Genomic DNA, 19,709 nt, shown 5'->3' on the forward strand with positions numbered 1-19,709 from the left:
TCCCTTTCTTACTGAGTCTATGCTAAAGGGTGGTAAATCTTGTTGACAGTTATTGCCACATCTATTGGCACACAGTCAGCACCAGTTTGAAAAGAGATTTGCAGTCTAGCTAGGGCCCATTACCTGTCCCCTGTCCTCTCTTACAATTTATTTTCACCCCAGCAGGTAGCACCTCACAATGTCATTAATTTGTTAGGCAGCTTGACTCTCTGGTACAGGCTACTTTAGAAAGGCCTCTTATCAACGTCTCTGTGAATCACAAGTAATGTACTGTACCATCAAGAGGGAAACAAACTTAAGAGCAGCAGGTACAATCTGAATTGGTTACTGAGGTGACTTGGTCTCTGCTGCCAAATCATTGGGGGTGGTCATGGCAATTTGCTTATGCGAGTTCCAGGGAATCAGTACTGTGGCCACCACAATCTTACAATCTTTGTAACAGTGAGAGATGGAAGGTGTGCAAGCAAAGGGAGTGCAGAGAGCAAACACTGCATGCCGTGATTCACCATGAAGAAGAAAGTAATGAATGAATAGATGAAACACCAATAAGCTAACCAGCATAAACAAAATATTTCAATCATTCCAACACCTGGAAAGAGTCAACTGTATTTCAATCAACTTTTATTAGTCCATATATTCTAACAGGATTTGCCCTTTTCTTGAGAAGGGATGACAAATAACTATTTTAATTCAAAGATGGATCAAGATGCAGTCAGTACCTTATTCCTTATCAGATCTCATTTAAATATTTCAAGTCTTGAGAACTTCACTACTTAAGTATAACACAGTTTTTCTGAATAGGAAAATTTTATCATAATCTGAAATATGAATCCTATTTATTTTTATAATTTTGTGGTGCCAAGATTAATTCTTAAAAGGACTATTGGTTCCAAAGCTGGAGAATGATCCCTTAACTCTTGTCTCCTCTCTCACAAATGGCCAAATGTTGGGAGGTGCTCCTTATATTCTAGAGTGATATCCTTGTTCATATTTTTAGGTTGATGGAGTAATAATAAAACCATCTTACATTTCTTATTCTTTGAAACGTATTGACATGTACAAATCACCCTACGAGGCAAAAAAATCAGAAATGATTGTCTTCATTTATGCAGGTTGAGAAACAGACTTGGCAAAGTTAATAACTGGTCTGAGGTCACAGATTTCTTTTTACCATACAACTTATTATGACCATGCATTTATAGTCTAGAAAACTAAAATTAAAGCCTGTCTGTAAGAAATTCAGGGGCCTTCAATGTGCATGTCAAAAATCTTTCCCTTCAGGAGTTGCAAACTTGAAAAGAAGGTAGGAGGAAGACAGCCTGGATTGAGATGAGAATTCTGTGTGAGATAAACAATCGGTATGATATTAATTTGCTTCTTTTATTTCTTGCCCATAAAATATCATACACCTCATAGGAAGATGTAAAACCAAAAAAGAAAGAAAAGTCAATACAGTATAATCAAGAATACTTTATTATAAACTTCAAAGTTGCTAAGACACTAGATATTAATTGTTCTCACCATTAAGAAATGATAATTATGTGACATCATAGAGATGTTAGCTAACGCTATGGTGGTAACTATATTGCAATATATAAATGTATCATATCAACACGTTGTACACCTTAAACTTCCACAATGTTAAATATCAATTATATCTCAATTAAAAATGCAAAAAAAATTAAATATCTCACACACACATAAAGTCAATACAGTATTGGAACAAAATTTTCCTACAGATCTTTAAAAGCTACTGTCTTCTGATCCATAAGTAGGTGTAAAGGTGCTACAAGGATCAATCAAGAAAGTAAATTGTTCGGTTTTTGTGGCAGGGTCACTATAGGATGGGCCTTCTCATCTGGAGGAGAAAGGGTGATGAAATATGAAGAATGCATTATTCTCAAAGGATGACGTAGCGGAAGAAAAGGAAAGGAAGACAAAAGAAGGAATTCCCTTCTTCCTTCTACCTATTTTCATCCTCTTTTTCCCTGGGGATAATGAGATAATGATTTGTATTTTAGAGAACACTTTGTTCTCCTATACTCTCTTCATCTGCTATTAAAACAAAAATAAAATCTCTCTTCCTTCTTCCTAAAGCAATGCTATATTTCCTTGGTTTTCTGATTGGGACTTCCAAAATAATTTGTGTTCTAGCGATGTTTTTCTTCCACGTTATCATTTTGATATCTGCATGTCCATTAGCCTTTCCCCAGAAATGAAGTCAGTATATATACACGTAGACACAAAGACACACACAGATACACACACACACACACTCACGCATGCAAACTGTCAAAATACATACATGATCAAGGCATTTGAGTACTCACTAGTAAATACCCTGATTTATTGACGTCTACTAGAGGGGGTTAGAATGTCAGATTTTTTTAAGCTTACTTCAACTTTTATGTCTAAACTAATGTATTTATTTCATTTTTGTTTGTTTGCAATGTTTTGGATAACTGAATGGTTTCTTGACTTGCAAAGGAAGTTAAATTTCAGTATCTACTATCAACAGCACATTCACTCCCTTCTTCAAGAATGAAAACACCTGTTATAGTTCCTTGTTAATTGTTGACTTTTATATGAACATTTGGATGAAAAGTAATGTTTGCAAAGGTAACATATATAGAACATTCAAAAAGCAAACAGCAAAAATGAAAAAAAAAGAAAATCAATGGAAATCTAAAATAGTCTATCTTAACAAAACAAGTAAGATAAAGGCCTTACACAATCTTTTTAAAGAAATAGGTTTCATTAATAAAAAGGACAGAAAATATATTAATGAAAAATTTTAAAATAATGCCTAACCACAAAAATGTACAAATCCTCAGATTCAACCTCCAACTCAAAATGACACCGTTAATATTTTAGTTACATACTTTTAAAATGAGACATACAGATTAATTCATTTCATATCTCTCAGAGCTCTTCAAATCCTACAAACATTTAAAATTGCTTTTTAAATTTGATACAATTACTGTCTTTTAAAAATCAGATAGCATCTTTCATAGTTTTATACTGGGTAAAAGATGCATTGACTCTTTGTTTCCCAGTAGGCTCACTAGATATCTTGTTACTTTAGTCTTAGTGATCTGCCCAGGGTGATGTTAAGAAAAGACTACACTATAAGGACTTTTAGGGAAAAGTGCTTATTATCAAGTACAGAAAGCTTGGCAAAACGATCAATAATAAATATATTCTTTCATTATTGCTCGATTACTTAACATAGAGATTTAAGATAAGAGTTAAGGTATTCATTTGCATATGACCACGGACAGCTTATTTAATAGCGCCAACATGGTCAAATATGAAGTGATATGTCTCAGACCTATTTTCTATCAGTCACATTTTTATGCACATGACTCTTTTTAATTTTGAAAAGACATTTAATCACAAATCCCATGAACCTTTCTTGCATTAAATCTAAGAACAGAATGTTCTTTGACATTGGTTGATTTTCTATCTCTTACTGTTATTCTAACCAGATACTCTGAAAATTTGAATGCCACATATTTAGTAAGAAAATATGCTTTATGTCATTTTTTAGATGGAGAAGTATATATTCTCAAGCATCAATAGAGAAAAAAGCTAAAAAAGCTAAGAGCTTTAACTACCAGAAGAGACATGAATTTAAATCGTTGTACATAAAAAGATTCTTAAATACTTTGTTATTCAATATTTTTTGAAAATATTATGTTTGTGTTTCATTCACAGAAATTGAGTTCTACAAATAGCAGCTGATTCTTTCATTAAATCAGAACCAAATTACTAATTTCATTATTAATGGTTAGCTTTGACATGTTTAAAAAGGGTAGAAGGTACTTAATAGACCTGTCTTCAACTCTGAAATGAACAACTGTTCAGGGAAATGAAATTGCTCAAAGATACATTTTCTTTCTGCCAATCTGTGAAATATAATATAATTATTCTCTTTTAATGAATCTCTCCATGAGGAGCAATCCTTCAGAGCTTGAACAGGTAAAATATAATGATAATGGGAGCAGCTTTGTAAATAAAAGGATGAAATGAGATTGTTATTTTGTGCCATATTATGGGATAATTAGAATAACAGTGCGGCATTCATCAGGCATTTGAACTTTCTCAAAAAAGCTCCCACGGGCTCGTTTAAATTAGTCATGTTTATCCATGGAGATTTTTAATCTTATTTCAAATGACTGTCACTCTATAACATTCAGGCCTCAATCTTTAGCTTACTCTGATTAATAACTGTACTGTATAGCAGTCAACAGACACGGCCTAAAACAGACACCAAAACAACCCTGAGTTTATAAATCCACAGTTTATAAAGGGAGAACAATAGAATTATTTTTATTAAGCCAGGAGAATAATTATTCAGTGTGGAGGGAATGGTGATCTATAGGAATCTCCATCGATTTCCACAAAAACTGAGTTGGCTGGACACCGTCCAAGAAGCTACCATTTATATGTTAACAAGCTCTATATAATAGAAGACTATATTCATGAAAACTAAATTCATGGCAACAAAACTCCAGTGGTTGGTTGCTTTAGTTAAGTCAAAATCATACAGCTCAAAGGTAATTAACTAGATGATGGAATATGACTCTTTCAAGAAACAGGTCTCTTTGCTCTGTATTGGACCTCCCTGGCACCCTTGGGTAGTTAGACAAATGTGTGGAAGAACCAGGTACTAGATTGTGGTGGTTTCATCATATCCATTAAGGTAACCAGAAAAAAATACTTACAAATAAAGAGAGGTAAAATAAAAGCCTAATACCTCTCCTGGTATGACTTGAAATTTCTAAATGAGATGTCATTCCACAAGATGGGGCAATTGAGGTTTTTTTCTCAATGAGATTGTAGTTTTCCTTGGGTATTATTTTCTATGCTTTTTTTTTTGGTGAGGAAGAGTCACCCTGAGCTAACATCTGTTGCCAGTCTTTCTCTTTTTGCTTGAGGAAGATTCACCCTTAGCTAACATCTCTGCCAATCTTCCTCTATTTTGTATGTGGGTCACCACCATAGCATGGCTGACGAATGGTGTAGGTCTGCACCTGGGATCCAAACCTGCAAACCCAGGCCACCAAAGAGGAGCGTGCTGAACTTAACCACTAGGCCATGGGGCCAGCCCCTTATTTTCTATCTTAATGGCAAAGAAAACATGTTTTTTAATATCAATAGAAAAAAAAAATAGAACCATCGCTTATATTTACCAATTTGTGTAGTTGATTTCATATCTTTTTGATAGTTCTTTCATGTTTACTATTTTTAGAAAATTCTCCCTAATTTATTGTCGTATGTCTTGATTACGGGAAAAATTATCTTAAGTTCCCTGAGACACATCTATTATACGAGCTTCAAATCATGACCCACAAATGGCAAGATTACTATAGGGCTTTATATTTAGGAAACTTCTGGGCCGGCCCCGTGGCTTAGCGGTTAAGTGCGCGCGCTCTGCTGCTGGCGGCCCCGGTTCGGATCCCGGGTGCACACCGACGCACCGCTTGTCGGGCCATGCTGAGGTCTTGTCCCACATACAGCAACTAGAAGGACGTGCAACTACAATGTACAACTATCCACTGGGGCTTTGGGGAAAAAAAAAATAAATAAATAAAATTATATTTAGGAAACTTCTATGTAGGGCCTCATATTGGGAAACTTTATGTGACTACTATTTGAAAGCATGCTGTACACGTGTTATTTAGTTACTTGGGGCTTATATAATCAGCCAATCTTTAATTTGGAAATATGTTTCATATTTCCACCACTGCATAAGTAAAATTTACTTAAAACTATACTGCAGCCTTAGCTTGGGTAGATGACCTGCAATTATGTTCAAGACTCAGGTTTAGATACACTGCCACAGAACAAGTTAAGATGGTCGTTTGATCACTGATATTAGACATCAACATTGTAGAGAACTTGATCCGTTAAAGCATTTATATATTCCATCCTTCTCTGAAGTTATAATCAAAATCAATAGCTAGAAATGTAGAAGGGTATCCCAGTAGCATAAGCATTTTGAAAATAAAAGAAGTATGCTGCCTCAGAAGTCAGAGAAGTTAACAGCTGAGCCTTAATTTAAAACCTCAAGCAAACAAAAACCTTTCCTTTTTCCCTTGTATCTATTAAATTGATTGCCAAATCACATATTTTTCAAAATGCAACTGCTACTAAAAGCATTTTTTTCTCAAATTTTCCAAGATTCATTAGGTGAGAGTAAGTTGCCCTTGTTCTGCCATTCCTACCTACATATTCTTCAGATTTTCTTCATTTTCCTAATTTCAATTTGTTTTTGAGAATAAACCCTTAATAGCAATGATCTCATTTATGTATTGAAAATACCACTTTCTTATCTAAATAATTACTTACCTGTTATATTATATCCAAAATGATTTTATGGCATTACCATTTTTACTACAAGAAGTTCTAGAATTACACCCATGTTAGATTCTGTTTCTAGAATTATACAGCATGTCCAATTTTGAAAATTTGACTATTGAACCTGGGGAAAAGGGCCATAATACTAACCACAAAAGGGTATTTTATACAGCCCCAGAAGGGATTTAGAATATTCTAAAGATTACCATCTAATGTTTCAGTTATTTCCAAAATATTAATTTATTCATAGTTATGGTCTCTGCTTTTCAAATTTCTAGGAAGCTAGCAGTTTCTTTCAAGTTCCTATAGTGCCATGACAATTAGAAATTTCATAAGTGCTTCTTCACAATATATATACTTTTACAGGTCAAATATAAGAGTACATAGTCTTATATTTTGAAAATACATTTCTATTTTTACTTACAAGGAATATGTCTTATAGTCTTTAATTTTTTTATTACTGTTTATAAACCTTAAAGCATGCCTTTTATTAAAAAAATAGAAAGCCATCACATTAAGATATCCAAGTATATGATGCAATCTTCAATTGCAGACAGAAATTTTGATATTTAGATAGTTTTATTAAGTGTATGCTATTATTTGCATTACCCATTGCTTGAAAATTTCAAAGGAGGTAGTTTAAAAACATACAATTAGGAACTCATTTTGAGATATCTTAAAGGTTACTAGATAGCAAATGTTTGAATCTATCTATTTTCAACCAATGAAATATCATGGTATTAGTACATGCATATATTTTTGTGAAATGCAACATCTCAAATGCCATGATCTTTTTTCAACAATTTTAACATCCAGGTATAATAATGCAGCACGAAATCCTTTTCTTGTTTCTAAATTTAATTGATTTAATCACTGAATTTAAATGTTTGGAAATTGTTCTGCTTGCTGGTGTTTGAATGCCAAATACATCATCTACAGTTCTAAAATGAATATTGCAGTTATATTTAGACAACTTAAAACACTGCCTTGTAAATTACCCTAAATAACCCATAGAAATGTCTAAAAAAATTGATAATAATGGATGACAAATATCCATTACCATCAACCTTCAGATAAGTATAACTTTTACAAGGTATAGAAAGTGTTAGAGTCTTACTATTTAAATGCTCTTTGTGCAATTATCCAGGTAATACAATCCACAGCACACATAGATTAATCTTAACTCTTCCAGAACTCACGATGCCCATTTAGAAGACAGAGACCTCAGAGCCAATAACCTTACTTATCTTCAGACGCAAAAGAAATTCAAGTTTTGCCAAGCTTTCATAGACATCTATTCATTTATTCTCTTTGATCAATTTGGTTTGGGTTGACTTTTTTTTTCTTCCTACTTCTAAGAGTTTTCAAAAAAATAATAATAATAAAGTCACTTGATGTAGAAAGATTTCTTGATAGCCAATCAGATACAAAGTCTCTCTCCTCCAGTTCCTAAGAAAAATAAGGGTTTTAGTCTTCCCTAGTACTAAGCAACAGACATAAATAGGGTAGGGTAGGGGTCTGTGTAGTATAAAGTACACGGAAAAGCTTATTCTTGGAGAACTGATACATAGCAAATTTTACGCAAGATGATGAAGAATACAAATAATGTTTACACTAAGTATTCACGTTGGGGCTATGCAAATGATATAAGTTGGTGGTAGCTGCAATATTAGCATAGTGCAATTTTCTAAACTTTAGTCTTTCTTGCCCGTCTTCACAATTTTTGCTGTACCTAGGTACCTCCTTTATTACTATTTAGTTGAAGTTTTTACTCTATTTTTACTTAAATGGATTTATTTCAAAAGTAAAATTTAGATTACAGTTATAAATTAAAAAAAAAAAAAACCAGCATCCCGTACCATAAAGAGAAGTCAACTTAATAGTTAATACAAACTATTAAATTTTAAAATATTCATCTGTATTGCTTAAACCATCTCAATTTTCCATCAGTGGAATGCATGCTGTACTGTGGGAAATTCTGCCCAAATAAAAGCATTAGCATTGGTAAATGGGACTAAAATCATTGAAAATTTCATGGATGATCTCATATGTTAATTAGTTTTTTAAATAAACTTTTGTATGATGGGTACCTGGCTATGTGCATCCCTATGTGGGGTAGACAGTCACCTAGTTAATGAGGTTTTAAGCAGGAAGTCCAGGTGCTCCCGACAGTACCTCCCTTAGCTTCTGGCAATGTTTGAAACTCTACGGTTGAATGTAATTACTTTGCTCAGTGGTTTTCAAACTTTTTAAATCAGTCAATCTTTTTTTTTTTTTTTTTTGCAAATGAAGCAATACTTTAAAAACTAGTAAATAAAAGAGAAAATTAGAATTATATTTGTACAAATGTATTTTAGAGGTTCAAATTGCTAACTCTTTCAATACAGTCAATCTATGAGAATAATGGAGTTATTTTGATGAAGACAGTTGCAGTGTCATAGGCATCTTATTTTTCATTGATTTCTGCATTTTGTTTTGGTTGTGTAGTATTGAGAATATCCTGATCCAGGCAGATATGTAATTGTAAGTGGTATGAATGCTTTACATCTCACTTGGCCATCTTGTACCATTCTGATTTCATTACCGGAAAGTGAAATAGTTGGACTGGTATCCTCAAAGCTAAAACCATTAAGAATAACTAAAAACTGCTCACATTACTTGAGAGGTCCTCACTGTCAGGTTAAAAAATATTTTTCAAAGATGTCTTTTTGTGTGTGTGTGTGAGGAAGATCAGCCCTGAGCTAACATCTATTGCCAATCCTCCTCCTTTTTTTCCCTCTTTCTCCCCAAAGCCCCAGTAGATAGTTGTATGCCATAGTTGCACATCCTTCTAGTTGCTGTATGCGGGACGCTGCCTCAGCATGGCCCAACAAGCAGTGCGTCGGTGCACGCCCGGGACCCGAACCCCGCTGCCAGCAGTGGAGCGTGCGCAATTAACTGCTAAGCCACGGGCCGGCCCCACAAAGGTGTCTTTTTAATAGAGTTTTTCAACTTTGTCAATACAAATTTATGATAAGACAATAACTTGCTATCTGGTTCAAATGTTCACTTGAAGTTTCAATTAGTCAAATTTATCTTATTCAGCATACTTAGCTGAAACTTTGTTTCTTTTTTTTATTGCAGTAGCATTGGCTTATAACACTGTGTAAATTTCACGTGTACATCATTATACTTCTATTTCTGCATAGATTACATCATGTTCACCACCAAAGACTAATTATAATCCATCACCACACACATTTGCCTTTCTCCCTCCCCTCTTCCCCTCTGGTAACCACCAATCCAATCTCTGTCTCTATGTGTGCGTTTGTTGTTGTTATTATCTACTTCTTAATGAGTGAGATCATATGGTATTTGACCTTCTCCCTCTGACTTATTTTACTTAGCATAATACCCTCAATGTCCACCTATGTTGTCATAAATGGCTGGATTTCATCATTTCTTATGGCTGAATAGTATTCTATTGTGTATATATACCACATCTTTTTTATCCATTTGTCCCTTGATGGGCACTTAAGTTGCTTTCAACTCTTGGCTATTGTAAACAATGCTGCAATGAACACAGGGGTGCACGTATCTTTACACAATCCTGTTTTCATGTTCTTTGGATAAATATTCAGCAGTGGAATAGCTGGATCATGTGGTAGTTCTATCCTTAATTTTTTGAGGAATCTCCACACTGTTTTCCACAGTGGCTGCACTCTGTGAGTGCACACAGTTTGCACTCCCACCCGCAGTGTATTAGAGTTCCCTTCTCTCCACGTCCTCTCCAACACTTGTTGTTTCCTGTGTTGTTAATTATAGCCATTCTGATGGACGTGATGTGATATCTCTTTGTGGTTTTGATTTGCATTTCCCTGATAGTTAATGATTTTGAACATCTTTTCATGTGCCTGTTGGCCATCTGTATATCTTCTTTGGAAAAATGTCTGTTCAGGTCTTTTGCCCATTTTTTAATTGAGTTGTTAGCTTTTTTGTTGTTGAGATGTACGAGTTCTTTATATATTTTGGAAATTAACCCCTTATCAGATATATGGTTTGCAAATATCTTCTCCCAATTGTTCAGTTGTCTTTTCGTTTTGTTGATGGTTTCCTCTGCTGCGCAGAAGCTTTTTAGTTTGATGTAGTCCCATTTGTTTGTTTTTTCTATTGTTTTTCTTGCCTGGTCAGACACGGTACTTTAAAATATGTTGCTAACACCAATGTTGAAGAGTGTACTGCCTATGTTTTTCTTCTAGAATTTTCATGGCTTCGGGTCTTACATTCAAGTCTTTAATTCATTTTGAGTTAATTTTTGTGTATGGTGTAAGATAATGGTCTACTTTCATTTTTTTGTGTGGCTGTCCAGTTTTCCCAACACCATTTATTGAAGAGACTTTCCTTTCTCCATTGTATGTTCTTGGCTCCCTTGTCGAAAATTAGCTGTCCATAGATATCTGGGTTTATTTCTGGGATCTCAATTCTGTTCCATTGATCTTTGTGTCTGTTTTTGTGCCAGTACCATGCTGTTTTGGTTACTAAAGCTTTGTAATATATTTTGAAATCAGGGAGTGTGATACTTCCAGCTTTGTTCTTTTTTCTCAGTATTCTTTTGGCTATTTGGGGTCTTTTGTTGTTCCATACAAATTTTAGGACTCTCTGTTCTGTTTCTGTGAAAAATGTTGTTGGAACTTTGGTAGAGATTGCATTGAATCTATAGATTGCTTTAGGAAGTATGGACATTTTAACTATTGAAACTTTGTTTCCATTTCATTGCTGGCTGTTTACCTGCACTTGTGAGAATGTTAATATCACAATGATAAAAGTGCACTTGATAGAGGCTAGCCCCATGGCGTAGTGATTAAGTTTGGTGCGCTCCACTTCAGCAGCACAACTTTGCGGGTTCAGATCCCAGGCGCCGCCCTACACCACTCATCAGCCATGCTGTGGTGGCAACCCACATATAAAGTGGAGGAAGACAGGCACAGATGTTAGCTCAGGCGTAATCTTCCTCAAGCCAAAACGAGGATGATAGGCAACAGATGTTAGCTCAGGGCTAATCTTCCTCAGCAAAAAAATAAATAACTAAGTGCACTTGATATAAGCTAGTGCAAGTCCGTTATTTCTGGGAGCTAGTTAACTAATGCAATTTCTTTATGAGCAAAAAATTTTCTAAAAAGTGATTTTTATTTTCATTTAAAATGTTAGCATTGTCACTTTGTTTTCATTTCCATTGATTGTTATGCACTGTTTGTTGCCTGTGCCAAACAAAAATACCTGAGTTTGCAAGCCTTTTAATTGTATGCAATTTACATGCATCATGGTGGTAATGTACCCATTTATACAATTATCCTTATTAAATATTTATTATTTATTTATATGTGTATACACATATAAAATGTGTGAATATGCCTATCTTTTCATGCAATTATTGATATATTGATCAATTGATCGAGAAGGAAGAAGAGGAGGAGGAGGAGCAGAAGGGAGAGTGGAAGTTGTTTTTGTCTAGTAACACAATTTAATGATTTGAGAATTGTTAATATGACAAAATGATTGTACAGAACACACACTTTAATGTGTTTTTAATAGGTTTTTGTTGTTTCAAATACGGCAATAATGAATTTGAACTAAGTTTTTACAGAACCTCTGAAGAATTGCAGTTATAACTCAATGGAACAGAGTTTGAAAAATAATGATTTAGCTGAAGGCCTTTATTTCTTTCAAAATGCTAATACCTCTACTTTCACCTGCAATCAGTCATTTATACATTAATGTGAATGAATTTACTAGACATCTTTCTGAGGCTTGGATTTAATTCAGAAGAGATGGAAGCAAAGATCAACTCAGCAACTGTAAGAAATGGGGAAGACTGAATATTAAGGCTAAGAACACTGAAGACCTACTTGGCCTAGTTTACAATTTTGCTTAAAGACCATACCATCTATACATAATACACTCATTTGTATTTAAAAAAAAAAAAAAAAGCCCACCAAAAAAACAAAAGACAAACCCACAAAGAAAATATCTACTGAATTAGATGAGTGTGAGTGTGAATATCTTTCAGAACTGCATCCAACTGTTTTAGAATATTTTTCTGGAACAATGATATAATTAAAAGAAGTACCAAAAGAAGTACTTATCATTTTGGTCAACTCAAATTAAATCAACCATAAAATTTCCAACCAGTGAATTTAATAATTTAAAATACTCTTATCTTATGCTGCGACTGCCCTCAAAGATTGCAAGCAAATTCATTGTGTAGGAGTCCTAGATTGTGTACTGCATTATGTAAATGAGGATTTAATGCTCCAAACCTGATCCTGTACCTTTGGTGTATGACATATTTTTAAGTAAAAAAAGAAAAAAACCCTGTAAACTTTGTTTTAATTTACATCCTTCTACTAAGTAAAATACTTTATCTTTATTACAAGAATCTAGTTATGTATGCTTCCCCCACTCTCCACTCTCCCACCAAAAGCTTTCTAAAGTTTATGAAAACAACATCCATTCCAATATAGTAAAAAGTTTGGTTAAACTTCAGATTTTTTACAGAGGCTTATCAGAAAAGTTGTTAGTTAATATTCCAAGAAAGTGCTTCCTGAAAAAGAAGGAAGTTACATTATTAAATTTTTCATTTTTCTACTCATGTATTTTCTAAGAGTAAGAGATATTAATTTGAATCTGGGTTAAAGGAACATGTTGCGTTAGAGTTATATTTCCCATATTTCACTCTAAAGTCAATACTTGTAATCCTTTTGTGTAAATTTGAAAATATATTTAGATTAAAAACACTGATTGACCCTCACACTTAATACTATTGTTGTTTTTGTATCAAGAAATTAAAAACAAAATCAAATGATAGAAATATTTACCATTTAGTAAATGCAGGTATTTTAAGTAGTAAATTTCACTTCTACCAAGTATGACATTTAAGAATTAAGAGAACAAATTTGAAATCAAAACTTAGGAGCATTTTGAGATACTTTTGACATTCTGTTGCAAAATATATCAAAATGAAAAAAAAATTTCTTGATAAAATTAATAAAAAGGAAAGACTGATTAATATATAATAGTCTATTTTTTTATATTCAGGTATTGATAAATTCATCTTTAGCAATGAAATTATACTTATCTTGAACTAAATCTAAACCCAAACTACAAGCATAGTCAGTTAAGAGATGGAACAAAAAGTTGAGCTGAATCAATTATGAATATGCTTCTGTTATTGCTCATACAATGATCTTCAAAAATTCTGATTTCTCCTGTTTTTCTCCATGTTTGTACTGAGAAAAACGTATTCCTTAGGCACAAAACCTGTAGGTTCCCACTTTTTTTCTTTCCCAAGTTTATAGAAACTTGGTCCTAAGAGTTCCATAATAGAAAACAAGAAGACAGAATGGGAAGAGATACCTTTTCCTACAGTTATGGGCACTGTGAGAACACTTTTGGCTGATTTGTCTGTGCTTTATTCCAAATGTATATCCCTGAAAAAAGCATACAAAGAGGGGTGAGTGAAGCCAGCAAACGGCATATCTGCAGCAGCTCCATAGCGGGTGTACAGACACTTGTCCTGGTGGAGCACAGCCATGAGTCTTATAGACTTCAACAGCTCAGTGTGCGAACACAGTTGGCAGCTGAACATTGAAAATAAATTCAGATACATATCTGGAATGTCTACATGCAAAGGACATGCCAAGTATTGGTATGAAGTGACCAAACAGAAAAATAAACCTGGAAATTATTATATATAATATATATAATACTCTTTTTTAATTATGTAGGCTATATTGCCATGTAATATCTATGTACTCATTGATTCCCTAGGGAAAGAAGTAGATTTTTAAGTTTGATCTTAGTATGGTCTTTGAACTAATTTTAATGCCTAGAAAATTTTTACTAATCTTCTTAGAAATCTACTAATCTTACATTAAACATAAACCTAATATTAATGTCAATAACTCCTAGAAATTAATAATTATACCTAATTCCCCTCATTTTTAAATTAACATAGCACAGGGCCGGCCCCGTGGCTTAGCGGTTAAGTGCATGCTCTCCGATGCTGGCAGCCGGGGTTCTGATCCCGGGCGCGCACCCATGCACCACTTCTCCGGCCATGCTGAGGCCGTGTCCCACGTACAGCAACTAGAAGAATGTGCAGCTATGACATACAACTATCTACTGGAGCTTTGGGGGGAAAATAAATAAATAAAATCTTTAAATTAACATAGCACAAATATACTCATTTTTTCTATATATTTCTCCTTCAAAAAACATTTTCCTCCATTTTTTCAAACAGTTATATTCATTCTGAGTATAAAGCATTTTAATTTATTTGGTGTAATCTTGCTTGTACTAAATTACATGACTCTTCAGGATTTATCTCTTTAGGATTACCTATACATTTATGGGGGTCAAAACCTTCTGTCACTGGCAGGTTGTAATAAGCACCTCTTTCGAGAGGATACCTAATACTTTCTCTGTCAATCTTTGTCATCCTCATAGCCACCAAATTCCATATAACAGAAGTCACTGCCTACCAACAAAACATGAAGGTATTTCACACCACCATCAAGCCTACCAATTACCCTCACATTTATTTATTTAAAAATATATTTATTTGTTTTTTGTTAGGCCCAGAAGGCTGTAAACTCTTCATATTTTTTCTTTGCTACACTGAGCTGAGCCAATATGTTTTCTTGGCTGTCTGAATGTCATCATTGGTGTTAGGTAGATTCTGGAATGTAAAAGAAATACTATGGATGATATACATAAATTATTGGGACAGGATTAATTATTAAAATACTACCAATTTGATATCTTTGTTTATAAAATCTATCAACAAGAATTAGTTGTCATGTCCCAATGTGAATTATATTATAATGGAGTTGAAAATTCTGATCCATAGCTATTCTATCCTATTTTGTTAGTTCTTTGCCCTCTGTTTTCCAGCTCTCCTACTTGTTGTTATTAAATTTCTGGAAAAATAGCAGCAAGTAACCAAAATTTATTGTGGGATATTTAAACATGCTTTTATATGTGATACTTAGAACAATAGCTTAATGAAAGATAGCTTCAACATCATAGCCTGACTGAAAAAAGCCAAGAATAAGGAATCTTACAAGACAGCCTTAGAAAAGACTTAACTAGGCCCTTGTTACAGCAACTCAAACATCCTAACCAAAACAATCACATTCCAGAACTTAATGTACAATATATCCTATATTATTATCCCTAAATACCCACATGTATTTTATTTTCTGTGGGAAGAGCTCTATCCAAAGATGGAGAATAAAGAAGGAAAAAAAAATCCATGAAAAATATAGCCAGTTTATACATGATTTTAGAATCTATTATGATATAATTTTAATTGTACATTAATATGTGATAATATGAAAAATACAACTGCATAAATATATAAACTAAAGTGCAATGGAAAACTCTTTCATTTTAAAGCAGCCTTTGAAGGCAGATTAAGAAGCAACTTAACAAGTAAGCGCTAGAAAACTTACCTTGACTTGCAAACTTCAACTCTTTGGCATCTGTGAGCGTGGTCCTTTTGTCAGACCCCTTTTTCTCTATTCGGCGATGGCTTCGCCTTTTCTTAGACTCTCCCCAAAGATTGGATCCTCCATGCATGCTCGGTATATTCAAAATAGCAATTCCTTCCAGAGAGATGTTTATTATATCTATCTGTACTCCATCACACTGATCAATAAAAAGAAAAGAACAGAAACACTAAAATGTTTCATCTTTCTTTCCTTGATTTCTTCTTTAGCATTCTCTTATCTTTTAATAAGAGCTTTTAAACCCATAATCTTGTCATGTCTAAATAAACTTTTCAAGAACACTTAAATGGTTACCCTAAATGTCAATATAAAAGATAAAGCAACCACTGACATTAACCAGTTATCATTAATAGTCCTTAAAAATGATCAGATTAAATCACTTGTGTGTCTTTGTTTACAGAAAACCTCAGGGAGGGACACTCTTTGGTGTCTGTATATATAACCAGCTGCAACTTCCAGTGTGTTACAGAGAGGTTGATTCTGGGATGTTTGGTCAAATTTCAGGCAGAAATTTTAACGATTGCCTCTATTTAGAATACACTGCAAGGCACTATTAGGGGAAAGTAAAGAAAGAATTCATAATTCACAGTCCCACTTTTTTGGGCAGAAAAGAAGTAGCTTAAGAGAATTTCGAAAAAGTAAAAGTAAAGTAAAGTACAAAATAGCAATTCAAAGAGATGTGAACTACATTGGAAAGACCAAGGATGGTTTCTGGGACTAGGTTCAATTCCAAGCAGAGTGCCAAAGGCAATTAGAGGCACAGTTGTCTAAGTGAATATGGAGGACCAGGCAGGCTTAGTGAGGGAAATGCCAAGATTGCAGTAAAGGCAACCTCCAACCCATCATTATTTTATAGCTGCTGTATCAATAGATTGAAAAACATAAACAATTAGTCAGACAGATATTTTTGCTTGGTGACAAAACACCCTTTTGATTATGAAAAATATGGAACTTGCTAACAGACAATGCTTTCCTATATTCAGAGAGATCACCTTTTAATTTTTTGAATTTTCAGTTCGTTTCCACTGATTGACATGTGTGTTGAGTGATAAGGCTACACTATATTTTTAGAATTATTATTTATTTATTCATTTGCTTTGAGTTTTCTAAAATGTTAGTTGTTATAAATATATCCCAGATATTGTTCTCCCATTTTTTTAACATTAAGTCAATATGGGAAGAGATGTAAACATATAACACTTTATTTTACAAATAACTTTGTTAAGGATACACATTTCATAAATTAAAGTAGATCTGCACTGGGATTGTTTTATTTGCCATGTCTTATTACAGAAAAAACATTGATACTATTCATCATTCTTTCTCTTTTGAACCTAGAAGACGTAATGCTCCACCAAAATAATAAAAACAAAAACCAAACCTTCTATCCCCACATTTGCCTCACCATGCTGAATCTAAGACTGCATCTTATTCACTATAATATAAAAACAGTGAAATCAAGCAACATGTCTTGAGCCTACTTGGCAAGGCTAGAAACAAATTCTAGAGAAAGTGCCAAGTTTTCATTCAATTTGTTTCAATGAGGGTGAAACCAAGGTCTGGATGATGCTTTTTTCCCCTAGAAACAAGGATTTTTTCCTCCTTTTCCTGTATTAAACTAAGATGATTTCTTTTTACTAAAGAATTCTGCTCATGTGTATACTCACTTACTGCTATATATTCTAGATAAACAGATATTAATTTCATAATTAAAAGTAATCTTGTGTAAATACCCTGCAGGCCTCAATGAATCAAACACATACTGTGTGTCAGGCCTCCCACTGTCTTCAAGTGGAATGTACTGGCTGGATAATTAGATAGTACATATTTTTTAACCTTATTTGCATGCATATTATATCTTTTGCACACTGACAAGCAGCAGTAACAACAAAAGTCAGATTACCACAGGGAATTCCCACAAAGAAGTCTTCATTCCTTATAATTTGCAGCCTAAATTAAAATAATTTGATCTTTGACAAGGATGAAATGTCAAGCAGAAGGGGGTCCTCTACAAGCCACGGCCTGTGGCTTCTGAAATCTGCCTAATTTATGTCAGTCACTTCTTAATACATATTTAAGTATTACACGAAAAAGATGATAAATATGCAATCTGACACCTTTGGTATTTCCCTGCTGTTAATTTATAAAGGTCTGGCTTCCCCCAAACTGACTAAAATCATTTAAATAACAGAAGAATTGTGAAATAAGCTGGAGTTGGGTCCCGGCTTCCATTTTCACTCAATATTGAACACAGCAGGTAGTACACTAAGACAATTATTTGACTAGGCCTTAGAACCCCACTGTGACATGTTACTTTCAGAATTAGTGAGGAGTACTCCTTTGTTCATCTGCAGAAAAGGAGAGTATGTCGCAAATAGGCCTTTTTTTTTTTAATTGAACTAGAGGAGTTACATGTGACAATTGAAAAACATCAGTGTACACTATTATTCATGTTTCCACTCTTTAGAGTCTTGTCACGTGTACTTTTAAGAAAACAAAGTAAGTAGCTCTCTGAAAAGTGAAAAAAAATCCTCAATAAGTCCTAAAGAAGAAGGAGCGATGAAGAATATTGAGGATCCTATGAGAACAGGAAAACGTACTTACATAAATTGCTATTTATTAATGATTTGTTTCCACTAGTTCTTGACCCCAAGCTACCTTCCTCTGTTTGCTTTAACATTATGTTCATTAGTCTGGAAAATTTCAGTGCCGGTTCTGATGGAGACCAGGGATTGTAGCACACAGTTGAGTGCATGGAAATAAAAGCTGAGGTGAAGGCTATGAAATATAAACAAGTTATAATACTGTGTCAGATAATATTTTCATTCGCTTTGAAGATTTATGATTTTTAAAAAGGTAGCTACAGAGGAAAAGAATATAAAAGCTTAAAAGCTAACAGCCTCGGTTGGTCAATAAATCCTGAATATTTTTATTATGTAGAGAAAAGGTCGTTAACATATAGTACTGTGGGAGCTATTTGCAGAGCACAATGCTCTAATGCCATTGTCCACTATTCTTGGTTTTAAAATGGAAGATCTCATTCTAGAGGCAAATTTACCTCAAAGAAAAGAAGAGGGTTTAAATTTTTCTGCCAATGTATTTTAATTCTAGTTTACGAATAGACCCTGTGCCATATTGTACAGAGGTGTTAAAGACAAGCTTTCATATGTGAATTTAGTATTTCAGATTCAGTTTACATGTCATTTGATAGGAAAATGTTCAAGACAAGCTTTTATATGTGAATTTAGTATTTCAGATTCAGTTTACACATCTTTTGATAGGAAAACTCAAATGGTGAAGAACTTTGGAGAGCTGTAAGTGTAGAGAATAAATCTGATGAGATACAATTAACGATAAACTGTAAATATCTTTTCCATAGTCTAATTCTACGCCCAGGTCAGATAAAAATTATTCATAATTTTACTCAATGAAACGTAAAAACCTTGCTTTGCTCATTGTATAAAATAGCATGGAGTAAAATGACTTATCTAAGCCGGCTTTCAGAAGTGTTTCTGCAAATTCATATGTAATTCATAAGACAAAATCATTTATGTTTTTGCAGAAAACTACAGCAGCAAACCTACAAATTAAAATAGACACCTATACATAAATGGTTGAGCAGTATCTCTTCTGATATTTGAAGGCTGTAGCACTCTACATTTTCCCAGTGATTAAGCTCCATGTTTTTTGAAAAGCATTTTATAAGTTTTACCCAGAAAACACAGTGTGATATGGGCTCAGAACATGACTTTGGGTAATTTTAGTATTAGCTGGCAGTCCAGCGATGGTGATGGAAGT

General features: G+C 33.8%; 1 protein-coding gene across 10 annotated transcripts in view; it reads right to left on the bottom strand.

The window, feature by feature from the left end:
- DGKB (diacylglycerol kinase beta) overlaps window positions 1–19,709 on the bottom strand; it is a 697,510-nt gene that overhangs the window by 154,923 nt on the left and 522,878 nt on the right. For 9 of the 10 annotated variants that reach the window (XM_058526516.1, XM_058526562.1, XM_058526536.1 and 6 more), the window contains one exon: window positions 15,855–16,050. In XM_058526516.1, the coding sequence (XP_058382499.1) occupies window positions 15,855–16,050 (196 nt within the window). Of the gene's footprint in view, window positions 1–14,561; window positions 15,080–15,854; window positions 16,051–19,709 lie in introns of those variants that run through there. The other variant, XM_058526579.1, reaches the window with a different exon arrangement.

The sequence above is a fragment of the Diceros bicornis genome, chromosome 3, assembly GCF_020826845.1.
Source record: "Diceros bicornis minor isolate mBicDic1 chromosome 3, mDicBic1.mat.cur, whole genome shotgun sequence".
Taxonomy (NCBI): Eukaryota; Metazoa; Chordata; class Mammalia; order Perissodactyla; family Rhinocerotidae; genus Diceros; species Diceros bicornis.